The sequence below is a fragment of the Aphelocoma coerulescens genome, chromosome 2, assembly GCF_041296385.1.
Source record: "Aphelocoma coerulescens isolate FSJ_1873_10779 chromosome 2, UR_Acoe_1.0, whole genome shotgun sequence".
NCBI classification, from domain to species: Eukaryota; Metazoa; Chordata; class Aves; order Passeriformes; family Corvidae; genus Aphelocoma; species Aphelocoma coerulescens.
Window position 1 is genome coordinate 18,757,931 of NC_091015.1, and position 21,537 is coordinate 18,779,467.

The window sequence follows — 21,537 nt, forward strand, 5'->3', positions numbered from 1 at the left end:
ACAAATAAATCCTGGACGTAAAACAGCAACTATTCAGCTTCCCTATCTTTGTGCAAGCCACAAGGACTGCTGTTACAGATACTTCTTGTCCTTCTCCCTCTTCATTATCTGCCTCTGTGGCAAAGGAAGCACAGTGCATAAAGTAAGAGCTGGGAATTTAGGAAGAAAATAAAACAGAAGTTGCAGAGGGAAAAAAAATGCTTAGAAAAGAAAGAAGAATCTAGCAGCAGCAAAAAAATCATATTGTAAGAAAATCTTCTGGATTGTATCTGTAGGAGAGGTTTGTAACAAGTATGTGCCGTATTGCTTGAAATTGCCTCACAGATGTGCTTATTACAGTCACCAAGAGCAGAGATACCATCGCACAGTAGAATGAAAAAAAATCAACTACAAAGTGAAAATTTGATATTGAATTTTCAATAGGAACAAATCCTGAAAATTTCTCAATAAACTAAGATTACTACAATGGAAATATCATACATTACTGGATCATACAATAACAACCCCAACATTTGATGATCTACAAATTTTTAAAGTAAAAGACTGTGTATTTAAGCAAACTACTACATGCCATTTCTACTCCCACTAAAAGCACTATTGAAATGAGATTACAAGATACTTAAGTGCATTTTTGTCTTGAAAGCAATACAGTCTGAACCATTAAATGGTTTTAACAATCAACGACTGAAGAAAGCCCTGTCAAAAACCTTTACTTCCAATTCTGCAGTTTGATTCTGCATTCAGAACCTGGAGACCCCAGAAACAATTGGCCACAGAGCTGTAGTAGGGTAATTTCACTAATTTAAGTCATCAAAAAGAACACACAGCTCAAGCAATTTCAATCTCAATCCCAACCAGAGTAGCAAACACTCAATTATACAGTACTAAATGAATAAAAAGAAATCCTGCTGTACAATGCCAGAAGACACTGAGGCACCCAGGTCACCACTTTTTTTATGAACTTATGTTAATCACAAAGAATAACTTATCAGAAACAGCAGTATGGCAAATTGTTACAGAACAGCATAACAGACTGACAAACATTTTTGCTATAATTATGAAGCACTATGAAATATTTGGGATAAAAACTGAGCATAGGACATTCAAGTGGTGCAACTTGTCACCTGGCTTAAAAGGGAAAAGTGAAGATGATATTCAAAATCCAAATGGAAGAAAGCAATTTTTCTCAATAACAAAGCACATATCAATAACCATATGAAAGTTAAAAACACACTTCTGAGAGGAAAGACACAAGTTTAGGATACAGCAGTTTGCTGCTACATACAAAATAAGCAGTACCCACAACCATGCCAAGAGTACCAATTCATGGAAAAGTAGGAGAAAGTATTTGTGTGGACTGTACCCCTTCTCTCTTGTATCCCTTTTTTACTACACTTTTGCAGTTCTTAAATGCATTGTTAGCTAATAAAGGCTTATTGAATTAAGCAGTGTAACCTATCTGAGGCTATGCCCAAGACATATAAAAAAAGAACAGCATGCAAAATAATACGCATTTCCAGCAAGTGGCATTTTCACTAGTCCACTGGTTCCTACCTGGTGAGGAACACCAGCACTTCAATTCAGTTATGGCACAGCATGGAACACAAGTTCATAATTTATTCTTCTGGATTTGTTAGTTTGGAATAAAAATTATGAGTGGCATGAGAGAAAAGAAAATGAGGCAGAAAAGGGGATTGTAACAAGGTCCATACTGTGTTTTCGTCTTAACAAACAAACAAACATCACAGTATAGAAATGACCATACTAGTCAATATAATGAAAAAATCAAAACCCAGGATTTTCAATTTGTGGGTTTTTTTAAGCTTTAAACTCAGTGTTGTTTAGTTGTTGAAGGAAAAAACAGCACTATGGGGTTTTAATCACCAAAAGTTTTACACAGGCCTGTAAGTTATTAAAAATAACAGAAGTTACTTTGTCATTTTGAGTAGTATTAATTTAATAGCAGTATTTAATAATAGTATTACCTAATTTGGGGCAGTTGCTTTCAATTGTTTTCAAGTTTTTTTAATGCTATGAACAAAATTTTCTGCATTAGATGCCTATCACACCATTCTAATCAGAATGCATCAGGTAATTCTGAGACTAATTCTATGGGAACACGTTTTTTCCTAAGACCTTTTCTTTAGAATTTCTTAACACCCTTTCTTTAAAAAAAGAGACATTAAAAAAAATCCTTCAAAAATTGACAAATTTATGATGCCCCCTAAATCATAATTACAAATGCCCAACAGAGATCTAAGAAAACAGCTGAAATCTTACAGGATGCACCTTAGCAGCAGATCTTTGAGGCTATTCCAAGTTTTACCACTATTCCGATTGCACATCTGCTAACATGACTAAGTGAGCAGACAAGATTTGGTCATACTTGCTCTGTTAACTAATAGTTTAAGCAAAACCTAATCTTTTAACTATTACTTTTTACCTGCTATAGAGGTACAAGCTTACCTTTGCTTATAATCTAGGATGATGGCTTTCTTTTAATCAGAGCACTACACAAGAAACATACTAGCACACTCTTACTTGAAGACTCCCATGGTCAAGAGGTGGGTAAACACTGAGAATACATCCACAAGAGCCCAGTAAGCAGACACAGCACTCTGATGAAACTTTGCAGAAGTAAGTAGGTAAATGCCAACCCTTGACATATAATCAGTCATTTATGCTAAATAGGAAGGGGGTGGGGGTAGGGGAAGAGATAAAAAAAAAAAAAATCACACAAACAGGTTGCTTGCAGTGGAGAACAACTGCATGGTAAACTAGGCTCTCCTGACTGAATCTCTTCAGACTAGTATGGACCTTATGAACTAAAAGAAGACTCGCTGAAGCAGTGGAAGACTTTGTTAATTCAAATAAAGGAGCTCACCTTTATGGCTGTCAACCAAAACTCACAATTTCAATCTCCCTGTGTATCTCAAAACCAAATGACTCTTTAAATGGTAGTACCTGTGAGTAAGATCCTGACAAGTAAATCTATGACCACTTGAAAACAAGTTTAGTAGTGAGGCAAGACACACAACTCCTTTGCTTCTCTGGGGATTGGAATAAAAAAAAAAAAACCAAAGCCCCCAAGGCAACTCCCAAGAAACAAAGCCAAAGGAAGGACAGGAATTTTAAGCAGTTAACCTATGGAGGGCTCTCTAGCTCAGCTAAATACTGAGAGAAGGTCCATCTCCTAGGGTATACTTCCTTTTTTTGTGACAACCTGAAGGAAAAAAATACTATGGTATTTCTCTTCCTGACTCATAAATACGGGTTTTTTCCCATTGCTTTTTCAATCTATCTTCTGACAGAGGTTAACAAATAGAAGTGATGGCGCACAACTCTTGCTTATTTAACTTTTCCACGTCAATTGTTTTACAGACCTTTGTCTTATCCCTTCTCAGCGTCTCTTTTTGAGGCCACGAATCCCTCATTATTTACTCACTCCTTATAAAGATGTTCTCTGCCATTGTTCACTGCCACGGCTCTTCTTGTACCTCTTCTGGCATGTACCATATCTGTTTTGAATAGTAACTGTCCTTTCCCTTTACCATGGATTTTATTTGCCCTCTCAACCACCTTGTCAACACAGGCTGGCGAGGTCTTTCAGCAGTTTGTGACAGCTGATCGTCATAAGGGCTCATTGCATTACCCAGCATAATCAGCAAACTTGGTGTGTGTTCCTCCTCCTCCTTTCCCCAGATCAGTTATGAATACATTGAGCTGTACAAAAGGCCGAGTCTTTCCAAGACTCTCATGGCAAACCTCTCCTCTGTGAAAACTGAGCATTGACTACTTGGGGTTTTTTAAAAGTTTTAATCTGCTACTAAACTATGACACAATCCCTCCCCTTAACTCCAAACTGTTCAATTTAAGTGCTGTCACTGAGTTAGTGTGTAGTGATCTTTGGAAATGAAAAATAAAGGAGAACTTACTAAAATACCAAATTTTTAATTAATTTCTTTAAAGTAGTTTTGATCAATTTGTGCCAAAGAGATATCACTAGATTTTGGGTGAAACCACTTTATTTCTTTAGAAAACCAGTCCAGAAGAATGATGTAAAAATACAAACTGCCACCTATATGAACATATTGCTATTTGATATTGAAATGTAATCTGTGTTGGTCTTCACATAGTATTTCTGCTATCCATGCACACACACACACACACACACACATTAAGCTTGATTTTAATTCTTCATGTTTATATCCACTATCTTAGATCACTGTAGATAAGTTACAAGTTCATTGCTTATAAGCACACAAAAATATATATATTTGATATATTCATTGTAAGAGAGATTCCCATCACAAAATGAAAATGCAAGAAACAAGGAGTATAAAATCATCATGTATAGTGTAGTATTCCTTCATACGTAAACACTAATCACGGTGACTTTCTGCAACTATAATTTCATACTCTCTTATCTTGATAAATGTAGTCTTGTCCAACTTAAATTCATACAAAATACTATCATAAAGGTATTTTTTCTGGTTCATTACTTCAACTATGCCACCCTTCTGCATTTCTCTCATGCCTCCCTTTTTCCTTCACCATCAAACATGAACTATGGATCTTCATTTGCATGACTTTCCAAATACAAAACATATATGTCAACATTCATTTGTTACCAAGATGTCAGCCTTGGCCATCCCTTTGCCAGGGCTAGCTTAGCTGTCCAGTTGTTAAACCTCCCAAACAAACCACTCTTTAACTGATACCATCATTTTTGCATAAAAAACAGAAAACTTCACATACTTTCCTTTTTAAAATCCTTTCTTATGTTCTGATAAAAGACTGGTTAGAACACTGATGAACTGCAACCAGCATTTATGCCACTAGTCATAATATGGTTATTAATAAGCACTTCCTCAGACTACATTTAAAAATATCTATGTGCTCTACAAAATAAGACTATGTATTATTATGGGGAACTTCCAGCCACTACAACGTTTCACAACAAATATAATGTTTATTAACCTATTTTCCAAACAAATTACGGTTTCTTTTAACATTGAAAATAAGCAGGTCAGTAACATGGTTTTCTATCTTAACTCTTGTGATAGTTTACCTGAGTTGCAGCAACAACAGTAGTTATAGAAGGCGCAGTTGAAGGTGATAGAGCTCCCACTTGCTGCAAGTGGCCTGAAGCCTGCTGAGGTAAATGAGAACTGGAAACGGGAGTGCTAGATCCTGAGCCAGATACTGCATTTGGAAATGATACTGCTACATCATTGCTGCTAAAAATACCTGAAAAAAATTACAAAAACGATTACATGCATCTCTCTCTCTCCCCCTCCCTCTGTTTACTAGTAACCATGTAAATATGCAGTAGAAAATTAATCAAGACAAGCAAGATCACTCAATACGTAATGCAGAAAGCTCCTGTGTAGAAATTCTAACCATGCTGATTGATAAAAGTGCTCTCGTCATTTAACATTCTACAGTTCAGGGAATACAGATTGATTCAGTTTTAAGTTTTTGTAAAACATGTGTGATAAATCAAATATTTATGTGCATTACAAACTGCTCAAACATTAACAGTGGCAGAATTTTTGGCTAAAATGCCTGCCTTCAACTGAGTCTGCTATCAGAGTTTGCTCTTTCAATGTATTACTGTTAAGTAAAGAGTGAAGTATTGGGCTATGTAACTGAACACACACCATACAAATGGAAAAAATACTTTTTAATTTTAAAATAAAGGTTATTGAACAACATACATTTGTCCAAACTGTAATTTTGGCAACTAAGGATTGCTCGTGCTTTTTCAGGAAAATATTGACAGCAAGTCTGAGGACAAAGTACTCAGATTTGCCGATAGAGCTGGTGGTATTTCATTTATTCACAAACTAAAATTCCATCCATGATATACGAATGCGTGACTAACATTTCTGCTAGAACGGCCAACAAATAAACAACTAAACACGTTAACATTAGTCAGACTTGTAAGTTAGCAATTTAAATAGGAAGAGTTCATACCCCTCTGTGAAGCCATTACTTCTGTTCATCTACATGCAGGGTAAAGTTCGTTATAGAGGTTGGGAAAAAAAACCCTACTGACCAGAAGCCCAGGACAAGAAGTAGTACCTGTCTATGAAACCGTTAGGCTCCACGTGCATTAGATAAGTGAGCTGTCAGCTGGCCAAGGAATATCAAGCATGGTAGCACTGAACTGCAGTTAGAGGAAGAGTGCCACAGGGAGTAAACAGAAGTAGAATGAACATGGTTAGATCAAAAAAAGCAACAGAACTGAAATGCCAGTTAGAAGGCAAAGGGTGGAGCTAGTTTGTCACTCATACAAATAATGATTTGAAGAAGGCAGTGACAATAAGAAGATACGCAATGTTAAAACACCACTCGCCACCCAGATAACCCTCTGAGCACAGGCAGTCAAGGGAGACTAACATCATCCAAACCCACACATAATATGCAAACACTGATGCATCTTAAATTCCCTGACTCTATTAACTGTCAAGAAAAATGGAAGAGAAAATCAGCCAGACCCACTAGAGAAAGAAGATACAAAAAAGCAGCTGAAGACACATCGCGACAACACTTTTTTCCTGCCTAACCAAGGTTAGTGACTTATCATCTCCCCAGTCTCTTCATCATAGAGAAATTCCATACCTGTTCTGCTTTTCTACTGACCTTCGTATCTTTTTCCATTTAGTACACCTTCCCCTCCTTGTTTTTTTTTTGTCACCACCCCCAAAACCTACAGTTACCGCCTTATTAGCAGTTAAGATCCTTTAAGTGTTCGCTTTGCTATGACCTTTTTCCAGTTCTAGCTGGATCATCTAACTAGACAGCACATTTTATGGATCCTGCTCTAATTTGTCCTTATACACCACCAAAATGAACATGATTAACAAACAACCTTGCTACTGAGTCTAGTCTTAAATGTGACATAATTACAACCACAAAAACTGAAATATAACCCAGGTCCTCAAAAGATTTTTTCAACTTGCTTTTAATCAACAATTTCAAATTAATAAAAAGGATGAGATTTGACCCTTTGTTTTTTGAATGCAGTAAAACAATTAAATATACAAACCTTCTTGAAAATATGAGATTCTCATGAATTATCAGGCTTCAGGAACCATAAGTTTTAAGAGTAAAAATAATGAAATATCACAACACCTATGAGTAAACCATAAGAGCTCATCACCACAAACACTATCACTCTCATAAAACATCAATAGCAATGAGAGGAGAAAACAAAATTTTTGGTGAGAGACAAGTACCAAAACTTAAGAATATTTTGCCAGAACGGGAAAACAACTTCAAAATTTTAAAACTATTGTAGTTTTTCTTTCTTAATTTTTAAAAATCTTACACATTTAATAACCGCAGAGCTTCTGCTGCTTCTATTTTAGTGATAAGGTTTATTCTTCCTCTTAAAAATAAAATTCTGGAATCAAGCGGATAGTTACGAAATCACAGGCAAAAAAATATTTCAAAAGAAAGACAAGCAGAAAACTAGTTTGCCAGTGGAATGAAGTAAGCTAATATTTGTTGCCAGTTGTTGCAGTAGTATTAAAACCACTGTTTGTTGCTGTTGCAAAATACAGGACACATATGACCTATCAGTAGACCCTGTTGGGGATAAGTATTTCCATTTAGCAATCCCTTACCTAACGCATAAAGAACATGCACCTTCTGACACTACTCATGCAACCAAGATATTACTCCATGCAGCATTCAAATAAGAACTGTATGCTGAACATTCAAATAAAGTCTTGATTTTCACACAGTTTCAAAAATACCTGTATAAAAACTATGTGCATATCATATTAGAAAGCCAAGATAATACACATTTGAAATGTCTCTAACATACTAAGTTGTCCTTTGGGGTTTGGGGAGAGATAAATCACTTTCTGGATCAGGAAGGAATGATAACAAAAACCTGAACAAATCTCTGTAAACTACATTAATGTTTGAAACGAACAAACCACCTTGAAGTCCTTCCCATATTACTGAACAGCTGTACCTTGTGATGAATGGCACTGTGTAATTTGCCAGAGGCATAAATAGCATGGTCAAACACAATCTTCAACATTTTAACCAGAACACAGTTCTTCAGCTCCAGGTGGAAATGGACATGTAACACTGTTCATCTAAAGGCTGACTGTGTGTGACACCACTAACACAGCTGCAGAACACTGACTTTGGGTTCTAACAGATAAAATGCACACGTAGCCTGCACTGCTGGAGTGAAAGGCTTAACAAAAAGGCAGCTGCAAAAAAAAAAAAAAAAGTATCTGGACAACAAATAACTGCCTGCTTAGCACAGAAAGGTAGTACTATAGAGCAGGGAACACATCAGATAATGCAGACTGAAAAAAAATGCATTCTTTATGCACCATCAATGACAAAATCAGTAACAGAGGAAATAAAAGCACTTCAAGAATAGTGAAAAACAAAATAGCCTCAAATCAAAATATACACCAGGTGGCACACAGAACACTTCTGGTGGTTTTATGAAAACCTCAAAAGTAAGTAGCTCCATGAGCAGAAGAATTAACAAAACTGATTAAATTCTGGATTTCCAGTGTTGCATCTCACAGATTACATCAATACACTAAGCTTTACCACCACAATTTCTGTATCTAGCTATGAAATCCTCAGTTCTTAATTTCTAGTACTACAGCCCCCTCCATTACCCAGCTCTCTTACATTCCCTTCTTATGCCAGTGACTGCCTAGCTCACCAAGAGACAAAAAACAAGCAGTGGCTACTTTTGTAGCCATACACCATCCATTCCTATTACAGGAACATACATGTTTTAGAGGTTTTTTTCTGTAAACTGGATAACAGATTTAAAGCTTACTGTGGGTCGAAATCAAGAGAGATACTATCTATATTGCTTCCTTAGGAAGCTTGTAAAATTGTCTTCCTAAAGCTGTATTTTCTTTTGTAGGTCAGTAAGTTGAAACTATTACAACAATTTTGAAAAGAGGAAGTTATCTGAGATATCTGTCATAGGTTGCTCATCTTAGCATTTTGTCAAAACTTCAGGAATAAGAATAATATGGCCAAAGAGGCTGTTTTTCAAATGTAAACTTGCAGGCCCACAAAAGTTGCACAGAACTACAAAACGTTCCTACTTGGGTCATGGGGTTGGGACGACAACCTCAAGGGAACTCATAATAGAATTCGAAGAAATAAAAGGAAATTTTGAGTTACAAGAACTTCTTTACACAAACTGAAGCTATAAACGTGTTTTCAGTACCTTCACTTTGTGTGGTAGTCTCAAAAAGTCTCCCCTAAACCCATGGCAACTTTCAATACAGTGCAAAATGAAAAGGTGTCTTTGCATGAAGCAGTCCATCATTAACTAGCAACTAAACATGTACAAAAAACTGATGAAGTTCCATTACACAAGAAAGAGCATGTTCTATTCCAGTACAATGTTAACAGTGGAAGAAGCATCCCACTATGTTATTTTGTAATATGAACATAAACTAAAGTGAATCTAATGCAAAATAGATGCAAATAAAAACAGGTTATTTTTGACAGTTGTTTAGAAGGAGAAGAAAGTTGCACTTGAAACTGCCAAGCTAGCAACAGTATTTCACTTCAATTTATGAGATAATGAGCTTGGATGCTAGGGCCAATCTGTTTCCTTCATGAAGAAATCCGAAATCTAAGAATCAAATAATCATGCTCTTTTCCTGCTGGTGATGAGGAAAGTGGTAGAGTTCACTTTCACACAGGTTTCTACAAGATTCTGCAATAACAGTTCTAGAAGTGCACAGAAATGAAAGTTACTGATCTGCAGCTGAATAGCAAGCTACCATTTCCCTCCCTTTCAGTGACTGGGCATCCTTTTTTGATGGACAGGCAGCAGCCTGTCACAGATCAACAGTCAATGTCTTCCTTTCACAAAAGGCATTCTGAGTACTCTCCATAACTGAGGTAGAAGTTAAAAAACCCCACAGACTCAAAATACCCAAAGAATACACAGTGCTGAGGGGGGTGGGGAGGAGGGAAGATACAAAGTACATGTGTACATGTTTTCAAAAACTGGTTTTCTGTTTTGAAACAGTTGTTCCAGTTTGGTATCTATTGACAGAAGGCAGACTGCCACAATTATTCCCTTTGAGAATACTCTGTAGAGCAGATTTATAGTCAAAAGATCAAAATACTTGACAAGAACTTTGACACAACCAAGGAACACAATCCAGCATGGCAATATGACATATATACAGTGAATCCATGATCATATCACCATCATATACAGCGAAGACGTGATGTTTGTTATCAAACTCCATTAAAATTAACCCCGAATCCTTGGCAGCTAAGCCAGCAAAAGACGTTCAGTTAATCTCTTCTGTCTACTCTCATCCCCATGTTCAAATCCCTGCCTGTACAGGTATCTATAATCAATCAGAAATGTATTCAACAACAGGGTGAGGGTGAAGGATCAGAACTGATGTGCTACCAAAATGGTCTACTGTGTTCAGCTAGTCCCACCTGCTATAGTGCACAGTGGTATTTTACACTTGATTCTGTGTTCATTGATGACCACTCATGTCAGCAGTCAGGTTCCTACTTGGAATTAATCCAAGCTGATACAGGTCTCACACTGCAGCCCTCCACTGCAGAAGGGCTCAAACCCACTTTTTCGTAGCCCACCCAAGATGAATTTTCTCTCTGAGAGAAAAGGTCTGAATATGCCACTAGGAGACAGATGAATGACGCGCTGGACTAGGAACACAGGGAGAACTGTACTGTTTTTCTAGCTCACTATATCCATCTCTAATAGCGAACAATAACAGCTACACAAGCAAAAGTACAAAAAAAGGGCAAGCATATAGTAATACATTCCTCAAATGTTCTCCCAGCCTCTAGAAATCTATAATGTATGAATTTTGAGTGTGAGGAACAGGCTTTCTAATTATTATCCTTAAATATGCTTCCAGATTTGCCCCAGTGAATACCTTCCAATCCTTTCTGAACAGCTGTAACTTTTCACACCGTATCTCATGGCAAAGTTATATCTTAATTAAAGTGTGCAGTCTTTTTTGGGGGTGGAAGATGGCCCACACAGGGGCAAAACTCCTTTCACTTGTTTCCTCCAGATACTCCAATTTCTCACAATAATCTTTGAAGTGCTTATAACTGCCTGTTGACGTTTCACAATTAATTCAGCTTTATGAAATAGGACATGTTAAGAATTTCATACTTGTTCTACCATGAGTCAAAAAGTTTTCAAGTACTCTTCTAGAATAGAATACTAAGATAAAGAGCTCTGTGATCATATCTGAGACACATATGCTCATAACCACAAAAAAGACCTGTAGTTCAAGTGTGTCACAGCACAGAAAGATCTTTGTAAAAGAAGTTGTTAAACAGATATGAAAGAACGATTGATAAAGACCTTAACATTTTAAGGTTTAAAGTTTAAATGTTCACTTTTGTAACAGTGAGCCAATACACACAAGCCTGACTTAAATACGACAAACTAAAACCAAAGCAGTTTTAGGCTCACTTAATGAGTATTCATTAATGAGTATTCATATTCATGAATATGAGCATGACTTGTGTTCTACGTTTCTTAATGATTTCAGAGAAAATTTACTGTGTTTGCTTAAGATCTCTGAAAACATACCACAGCTTCAAACCATTCTGACAGCAATCTACCTTGGTGCTGAAACGGTGAGTCACTGGAAGCACTAGACTCCTCTTCACTATGAACATAATACAGTCTTTTATGGGAGTTTCTACTTCAGAAGTTCTCTCTTTTCGGTTCCAGTGATCTGAGGTGTCTTTGAAGGGAGGGGGGAAGATGGGACAGCTGTTGCCCAGTTTCTGAAGGCCTACAAATAGTTGTCACTAGCAACAGTTACAGCCTTAAAGTGGTATTCTAGAACCTCATGGTCAGATAGCTGTCCTTAAGACTGCAATATCTGACAACCAAACAGTAACTACTCAGTATTTTGAAATGTGCATAACAGGACTATTTCAGGCTAACTTTTTAATTTACACTTCTCTTGTTCTTCGTTTTTATCAATTTAGATGGTTTAGCTGAGCACTACTGTCTCCACACTTCAACGCAGGCAGATGCCTTTTATCAAAACTGAAAAACTCTGCCCAAGTTGGGCTAGTTTAAAACAAAAGAAAATTAATTCATGCTCAGATTCTGTTTAGTTTAGGTTATCTTGTTTAAAAAATCATACCCTATATACTGAATTTCACCTGCATTCATGCAGAGGCCAAGGCTGTATACAGAACTGAAGTTTCTTAGGAAACACGTTGTCTTCTAAAAACAATCACAGAACTGAGACTGGCACAATGGATGTCTGTTCTGTATTATGACTCTCCTCACTGCAACTCAAAAATCAGCGTAACACAGAACAATCAATAACAAAGACCTAAAAACAGAGTATGAAATAAAATAGATAGAAGACAGAACAAGCAAGAACTGAAGTAACCACAGAAAGGCAACAAGCCTCTAACAGAAAACAATCAGGTCATTGCTTCCCATAGTCCTTTTTTAAAGTATGCACTAAAACTGTCAAGAGATATGTGTGCTCTGTATGTATATGTGTGCATATACAGATATGTGTATCCCTCTTGCTCCTTTTCAGTGGTAGACCCACAGAAGAAGAGACAAGACTGCAAGATCAAGTCAAAAAGTTTGACTGTAAGATCCAGAGTACGACTTGGAAGGACAAAGCACATTCTTATCACGCAGAGAATAGCAGTGACAACTTTACATCTCTCAGCTGCAAATTTTGTAGTTTTTTAGAAAAAGGTTTTGAAAAAAGCATGAAAAATATAAGAAGTTGATTATACAACTGGAAAGCACAGCACTGAGTATACCCAGTCTCTTACTGGCAAAACTGCAGTGTGTCACTGTCTGCTTTGAAGTATCTTGACTCCTTTCTATTAAGGCAGGCATCTTAATGGAACAGTTTTCATGACTCCATTTCCTAATCATCTTTTTTAGGACTAGATCCTTTCAAACCAATTCAATATTTTAGCTATTATCCTTCCTCCTTCACAGTTTGTCAGCACCGAATTTCAACTGACAGGCTTCGCCCACCACCTTTATAGCAAAACTGTCAATAATAAACCTCTCTGCTCCAAACTTGTATTTGTTTCCACTCAAACTAAAAGTCACGGGTTTTCTTTTCGGTACTTTATTGCTGATGTGCAGCCAGCTTAAACTCAGTGCAACGAAAAAACAAGCTCCTGACACAGACTCCATCAAAACTCTTACTGACAGTGACATTTACAACCCTCAGCATCACCTGACTCATAATCTGAATATGAGTAAATTTTGGAGTAAATGATCTTCCTTTATTTAAATATTTATCTCAAGTTTTAATACTTTCTTTTCATCCTATATAAACACATGACAAGATCTTTTCTTGCTGTTCATATTATCAAAATTTCTACTGACCCTCATTGATTTCACCCAGATATATGCTTCTGACAAAACAAGAGCCCTGCAATACTGGGGTGGGGGAGGGAGGGGAGGAGGGAAAGGCAATAATGGGGCAAAAAAGTAACCAACTTCACCTCAGAAGGTACCATGAAACATCACCACCACCACCCCACCATCCCAAAAAAAAGTAATTAGATGATAAATCCTGTTCAAACACCATTCTTAAACAAACATGTAGCTACCATTATGCTGTTCCACAACAGTAAGTTATATAAAGCATTACTATTGTTTGGCAATATATGTCCTTCCAACTATCTATGCCATTTAAAAAACAAGAAGTGTAACATGGGAAGAAGTCACAAATGGTGTTCCATCAATTTCTATTCTACACCTTCTTGTGAATCTATACCTCTTCAACATTAAACAGCAAAAAGGCTCTGCTTATAAAACAGCAGAAACTCACCAAGTCCAAATTCAGCACCCTTTGTCAGATACCCTTCAGATGTTTACTTTTGTTCAGAAAAATGGTGAGCTTGCTTTCCTTCATCTCAAAGCTGGTTCAGAGTACTGTATACCTGGGAGAGTGAGAGGGAAACCCTATATCAAAAGGAAAAAAGCTAAACCTACTTTACTAAAGCAAAGCAAATCTAGAGAAATTTCATTATTTCTCACCACACGTAGACTATGAAACATAAAGGTAATGTAACATTAAAATTTTTATTATTTAAGAGACCCACCAATCTAGACATGTGCCTAACAGGTGTAATTCATGGCTCTGACAGTATGAAAAGCAAAAGTTCTATAAAACCGTAATGACTGCTAGCTCTATATGCAAAAAACTTGACCATGCAAAGTTTCAAACACTTAAATTCTTTTGCATATTCTGAATTTCAAGTCAATACAATTAGCAATGCATACAGCACTGCTCTTCTAACATACATGCACAGCAGTAAGAAAAATTCTATTTGGCTGGCACAAATGGGTAAAAAAATTACATTTTTTTATTAACAGATCACCTGACACCAATTAAATATCACACTGAGAAACAAACTTGATAATCTTCAAAACTGGCCTCATGAGAGGGTTTTCAATCTTTCAGTAACTTGTGAATATAGCTATGATTGTTTCCTACAAACTAACAATAGCCTTGAAAAAGTAAACCAAGTTCTAATTTAAGAAGATATTTCATTTCCACTGGCTATGAGTGAATAGAGAAAAAGGGGTACAAAGCCAATGCTGAATACTAAAGGGAAACAGCCATTAGATACATTAAAGATTCAATATTGCTCCCTCTGAAACTGATAGTTCTGTTATCAGCGACACAAATGAGCAGCATCAGGCTGTCAGAACAAAGAATGGACAAAACAAGGCTACCTTCACATGCATTACTTGTAGTAATTTAAGTAGTCAGGAAGGGAAGTGGGAGAATGCCTGAGGTAGACACCACTATAACACACCTATGAATGGAGCACAGAAGAAGGACTAGAAAACACTATTCACAAAATTAAAGAAAAGGATCTCAGAACTGGAATAAAACTGTTATCGTTTTACTTCACACATACAAAAAGATCATAAAAAGGGAACTGAGGAACTATTGACCTATCAGGCTCCTGCAGACAATCTACAAAAGTTTTCACTCAAGTACCGAACAATTGACGCACTGCAGACCTGTATTTCACCCAATCCATAGAATATGCAGACCTTCAATCAGGCTTTTCCACAAAAGGCTACCCTTTGTGATAAATGAACCTCTGAAAAAGATTCTAATATAACTTACCATTATGTATGGCATTCATCAACTTCGAGAAAGCTTTTGAGTTAGGAGAAAAAGGGCTTCACGTTAAGATCATGTTTAACAGACGCACAAAAGAATATATGTATAGACAGGAATTTCAGTGAACAATAATATACTTGAATACATCTTTCTTGTATTAGAGCTCTGATCATTTACAGTAGCACAAATTGTAAAATGGATTTATTTCTATCCACTGTAATTTTTTACTTATATTTCTTTTATCAGTGTTGGTTAGATTTTAAATGTCAAGTATAAGAACATTCCAGCACATGCCAATTAGCTGTATTCTAAAGCTAATATTACAAATAAAAATTCAAATTCTTTCCAGTGGCAATCAGTCCCCCCAAGAAAAGACTGATTTTAATTTCATTGTCTGCAACAAATTTAGAAACTCAAACGGAAGTTGCCTTGCTAATTTTAATCACGAGGCATCTGTTTTGCTTCACTGATACATTGAGATGAATTCAAGCAATCAAGTCTAACAGAAAACGGTTGTGTCTCCTGGACTTTAGAGAGCTCAGTTCAAGAACAACTCAGATACATAGAAAGAATGTCCAACTAGTGGTACACGAACGGAGATGCTCACATGAACTTCCTTTCCTGCACAGGTTGGGGTTTTTACAGAGTATTGATCTCTAATCATGAAGTGCCAAAACACACTCACATCCTCTGCCATGCAGCTGAAGTCTCTAACACAGCCTCCACAGCAGCACATCATCATAATGCCCAGTTGCAGAGTGGTGGCAGTCATGCAGATGCCAGCCCTCTCCCACTTATCCCACCAGCTTTTTCCTGCTTAAGATAATGACCTCATGACTATAGAATTATTTTAGTTTCAGTTTGCTCGTTCGCTCTTTCACACTACTAAGGAACAAAACCCTCAGTTCACACATCTGGTTTGACAAGATGATCGAATTAATGACTTTACAGGCCAGAGAGGGGGCAAACACCTCTGTCATGCTTCCATGGGGGAATTTTCTACCTGCATCAGCCTCTGAGATCTGACTGCAGTAACTATTTGGGTTCCAACAGGGCAACTGCCTTTAATGCTTCTTCTTTACTCTTGCCACAACTGGAAGCTACTAAACATTGCTGTCATAAGCTAATTTTTAACTGCCAGGCTCTTCTGAACATCAGAATTTCAAAAAAAATGAATGAAGAACAAAGACATCAAACTTCTGTCATTCATACTCAAACATTACAAAACTAATTCAGAAGCAGTTTTAAAAAATTTAAAAGGCTTGACTTTTACCTATTGACTAAAACTGAGTAACTAACCAAAGGTACTTCAATGGAAATACTTCTAAAATTTGGAATATTTTAATTAAAGCACTATATACTAAGTGTGTTCTCTAGAAAATACAAATATTAATGTTGGGGGGTTTAAATTTTGCGGTACAGAAAAAATGCACAGTATACAAAATTCTGTATGATTCTTAACATAAGAGCATTAATCTGAAATAAATGAAACTGATAATTTTAATTAACCTTCTCAGCAGCTTTCAGAGAACTAACAAAATACAAAAATACACTTATAATTTACAAGGAAAAAAATGCACAGAGCTAATATGACTGGAATCGCATTATACTATGCAGACAAATTCTTTTTCAGGTGCAGAGGACACAATGCAACTGCAGTCTGCCACTCTTAAGTGCAGAACCATTTCACCCACACCTAGTCTCCACAGCCTTTATTTGATTATAATTATATCAGTTCATTCCATTTATGCTCAGATTTTTGTGCACAAGAAATAGCAGCCATTTTAATCCATCATTGCTTTCGACACTAAAGAAAGTCCCTTTCAAATTTAAGGAACCATTGGGTAGGTTTGGAAGGAGGCTTGGGGTGATAGGTTTTTTTTTTCTTTTATCTTCTTTATTTTTTATTTTATTTAAACAAGCTCAGTCCTAGACTGCTGAAGCTGTACCTTTTGGTTTTGTTTCTTTAAAACTGTACCACACAGGAGCTACCACTAATCCAAGCAATCACATACAACATATTCTCAAACATCACTCAAGAGGTATGAGAAAGTTTCAAAGCAGAATACACTAGATATGTCCCAATGCAAAATTTACCATCAGATAACACTTCATAGACAAATGAGGAAGAGATGCAGTTAAAGAGCTAACAAAACACTAGCTGTTCTAACACAAACCTCATCCAATTACACAAGGAAGGGCCAACACTAGATCAGTCCTGCTTGTGACTGATGGAGCTAATTCTAGACTCCCCCCAAGCCTCTCCACAGAACAGAAGGAGAACTGTTCCCCTACCACCACTCCCTTCCACACTCCATAAATTAGTAGAAGGCAGATGAAAAAAGGTGTTTTATTCTGGAAGGAAAAAAGAGCTACTGTCTTGGCTCCTGTGTAACTGCCTTTATTAGCAGCTACGTCTTTCCCGACTCCTGCACTGAAGCACCCCCTCCCAGTCACCCACTTTTCTGCTACAATGTACAGACAAGCGATTGAAATCCAACATGCTAAGGTGTCAAGAAAAATTAGGGATGGTGAATGGTAACTATAGACACAGAGATATAGAGATATAGAGATATAGAGATATAGAGATATAGAGATATAGAGATATAGAGATATAGAGATAGATATGCATGCCAAAAAACTGTACGCTGTAATAGCTGGACTTGTCACTGTTTTCGTTTATTTGCCATCGCTGCTGCCTCTCGCACTTTCAGTCTTGGTTAAATTTTTCCTCTCTTCATCCAATCCTTACAGCAGCTGCTATTGTTTGCTTTATTTAGAACCTTGCAGTTATTCCTCCTTAAAATCAATTCTGCTCAGAAAAAACTTCGATGCTTCCAGCTCATTCATTTCAATTTCTGAAATGACTTGGTATTAATACCTACATCCAAGTCATCACCCTCTGGTGTTCATTACTTGTTTTTAAGGGAATTGGTTATGCATACAAAAACTAAAGTTCCATCCTAAGCTTACCACTACTCCACAACAGAAAAAAAGCCTAGTGACTTCATCCCTAGGAAGGATGTTATTTGCTGTAACAAAGCCCTAAATCCATCAGATTAGGCATTTGTCCATGACAGTTATCACACTTCAAGGAAAAAAAAAAAGTTTAAAAAACCAAACAAAACAAATTCCAACAATTTGCATTTGACATTCTTATGTGAAAGCTAACTATACTGATAGCTTACGAGCCACTTTTTCATTTGTTTGGGGGAATGGGGGCTGTGTTTGGTGTTTGGTTTTTTGTTTGTCTGTTGGAGGGGGTTCTGTTGGTATTTTTTTAATTTACTTGGAATATCTAGTCATTCTTATCTCACAGATGTTCAAAAACAATAAACAATGGGAAACAGAAATAAAACCAAGTCAAGTACATAGGATCTAACACAATTACTCATGCACAAGTCCCAGTTGCATGTTCATATTCTTTAGTTCTGTTAGCAGTTCCACGAATCCCTTTCTCAACTCAGATTTCTAGAGCTATACAGGTCCAAAGAACATAGATGCTCACTCACTTTTTTATGACAAATTTTTTCCATTTTTCCCTGTTACTTAGTTTAGTGAGAACCCTTTTCTGAACCTTTTACCACTGCATGCAATTCCCTCTCACAAAAACATATGCAGCAAGCTAGATCACTGTCAAAATGAACAGTTTACTTCCTGCTATCCTTATGGCCTTCTCACATATCTACCAAATCTGACACTGAAAGATGAAGACTTCTATTTAAAAGCTGAATAAAAAGTATAGAAAGAGCAATATGAAGTAAGGAGTTTGCATCTAAACTAGGTGTTAAATCCAAGTTTGGTTCAAATGGACAAAAAATGGCTTTACATTCAGGATCACATAAGAAGCAGCTTTTCTAACAATACAAAATAGTTTATTTCACTTACTGTTTCCTGCATTACCACCACAAAAGCCCTTGCAAGAACTGTCCTGCTAAGTATTCTGACAGCACACTTCATGTATATGGCATACCTGTATATCAAGTTCCTACAACACCTTTTCAGGTATGCCTAATACTCTTGAAAGAGAGTTTTATTTGAGTAACCTTCTGGAAATACATTGTTGGCTTACCTCTGCCAATTTTCTGCATTTTAATCATGTTGGGGAGATTTATCAAAAATAAGCTCACATTCAGATGAATCTACATGCAGATCTTGCAGGTACAGGTAATGTTTGTACAATATCAGGAACTACAGTGAAAAGGCACTGGGACACAGTGTCACTGTACCTAAGACACATCTTTATGCACATGGAGCTACCAGGGGACCACCTGACTGCAAATCCTCCACTACACAGCCAGAATTGCTGGGGTGCATTTGCTGCAGCATTGAGCTAAGTGACATGCTACAGTACCACAACACAAGCGGCCTGGAGGTTCAGAAAGCTGCTGTTCTTAGTCCTATCACATCCATACAACCTGCTTAAGGAAGAAAAATTAATTAATTACTTACAAAAGAAGGAAGCATAGGTACTTGATAATCAGGCACTTGGCCCTATAATATTTGTTTTAAAAAGCAGTATAGCTCCTATACATCAACACATGAATCTCTCCATTCTAAGTCTTAATGGATTTGTCCCTCAGCAAAATCTTTCACTGAAAAGCTCAATTATTTTAAAGTAACTAGTCTTTTTTATGCCATTGTACTATGTTAGCATTTCTATTTAACTTTTTTGTTTTCTTTTTGAAACTTTACAAGGGAATTGCAGGAATTACTATGATGATCAACAACAGCTCTAGACATCACAGCCTCTCCCCAAATATAATCCTGAGACAAACTTCAGTCAGTTTAACTTTTGGTACTGCAGCTCTTCACATCAAATAAATGGAAAGTTTAAAAGCCAAGTACACTTCCTTCTGATTTGAAAAACCTGACTGTAGTGCTGTCACCTCTGACTGACAACAACAACAACAAAATAATTTTACCATATGAATTGGACAGTCTTCAGATGGACAAAAATGCTTCAAGAACTATCAACACATACACATCACTTATTTTTCAGCTATATTTGATTTCTGAAAGAGTTGAAAGTCTGTAAGATCTGAAAAGTACAATTTTCAAGAAAGGGTAAAAAAACCCTACTGCTCCTTTTATAGTCAAGCCTCTTCTCTACCCTCCCCCACGCACACTTTTGTATGTTCCCATGTCACCTTTAACAGATTTTATGGAGTTAAAAGACTGATTGCTATCTCACATTTGACTTACAAAGAATGCCATACTCTAGTAATTGACTCCAGATGCTGAAAAATGTTCACACTCAAGAAGATGAATATTTTAATTTTAAAATATATATACAAAAACCTTTTAATTTGATACCATTTTGAAAGCCCATTTTTTAAAGTTAAGCCATTTTAAAGGAGTTTCTGGGAACTAAACAGTTACAAGTAAGAAAACACTTGTATCTCACTTTATTTTCCATGCAGCAATAGAATCAAGGAATATATCCTTGATCTTCAGAAAAGGGATACATCTCTAAAGCAAATATCAAATTCTGTATCAAAGACATCTGATAGGATAGAAATCATAATTGCCTCACAGTGTCTCCTTGTTCCCCTGCTCTACTTAAAAGTCTAATTCTTAGTTTTATAATAAGAGTTAAAGAACTAACATAATCTAAGCACAAAACTGGAAGTTTCAGTACATCTCTCTGTCCTTATTTTTTTTAATGTAATAACGATAATACCACATACTTTACTCCATGTATCTGCAAAGACAATCAGCCACTGGAAAAGCAGGCAATTTATTTTCTTCACTATGCAGACAACAATAGTAGCAAAGCTGTCAGCCAGATCTCATTCATACAGCGTAGTTTACGCAGATTATGCAGGCCTAAAGTTCAAAGGAGTTCAAACTAACACCAAATATATACAAGGCTCTTTGTAGGCTTATGGGTCAAATATAAAATAAAAGAAAGCAGTTTACAAAAAGCTCATGGACTTCCCTGGAAACCTTCCCTTACCAAATAAAAAAGATTTATAGCTGAATTTGGAAAGTAGTAATACAGAAACTTAAGTAGACTTTAAGCCCTCCCCAGTCCATTTTCTTCTCTGCCAGTATAGATACAACTAACTAATAGTCTAATCTGTATTCATACATATATTTATTATGTTTCAACAAGTTTGTATTTTGATGCCCATTCTGCAAATAATTCTGTATGGGCAAAAATGTAGACCTGCAGAGTTTCTTGTAATCGTTACTAAATTAGTATTTGGGTAGAAGACTCAAAAAGCTTGAATAAAAACAGTATTTCAAATAGTTAAGAAATATTTACATCTTTTTGCTAAGCTGTTTAAAATTATGCCTTTCTCCCAAAATTAATAACTACCAAAACTTTCTTTATTTTGTTATGAAATGAAAGACCTAAAAG

The 21,537-nt window shown here is 36.4% G+C and overlaps 1 protein-coding gene across 7 annotated transcripts in view; it reads right to left on the reverse strand.

Annotated features, from left to right (window-relative positions):
- MLLT10 (MLLT10 histone lysine methyltransferase DOT1L cofactor) overlaps window positions 1–21,537 on the reverse strand; it is a 127,792-nt gene that overhangs the window by 31,610 nt on the left and 74,645 nt on the right. For all 7 annotated transcript variants that reach the window (XM_069006662.1, XM_069006667.1, XM_069006665.1 and 4 more), the window contains one exon: window positions 5,072–5,250. In XM_069006662.1, the coding sequence (XP_068862763.1) occupies window positions 5,072–5,250 (179 nt within the window). The remainder of the gene's footprint in view (window positions 1–5,071; window positions 5,251–21,537) is intronic.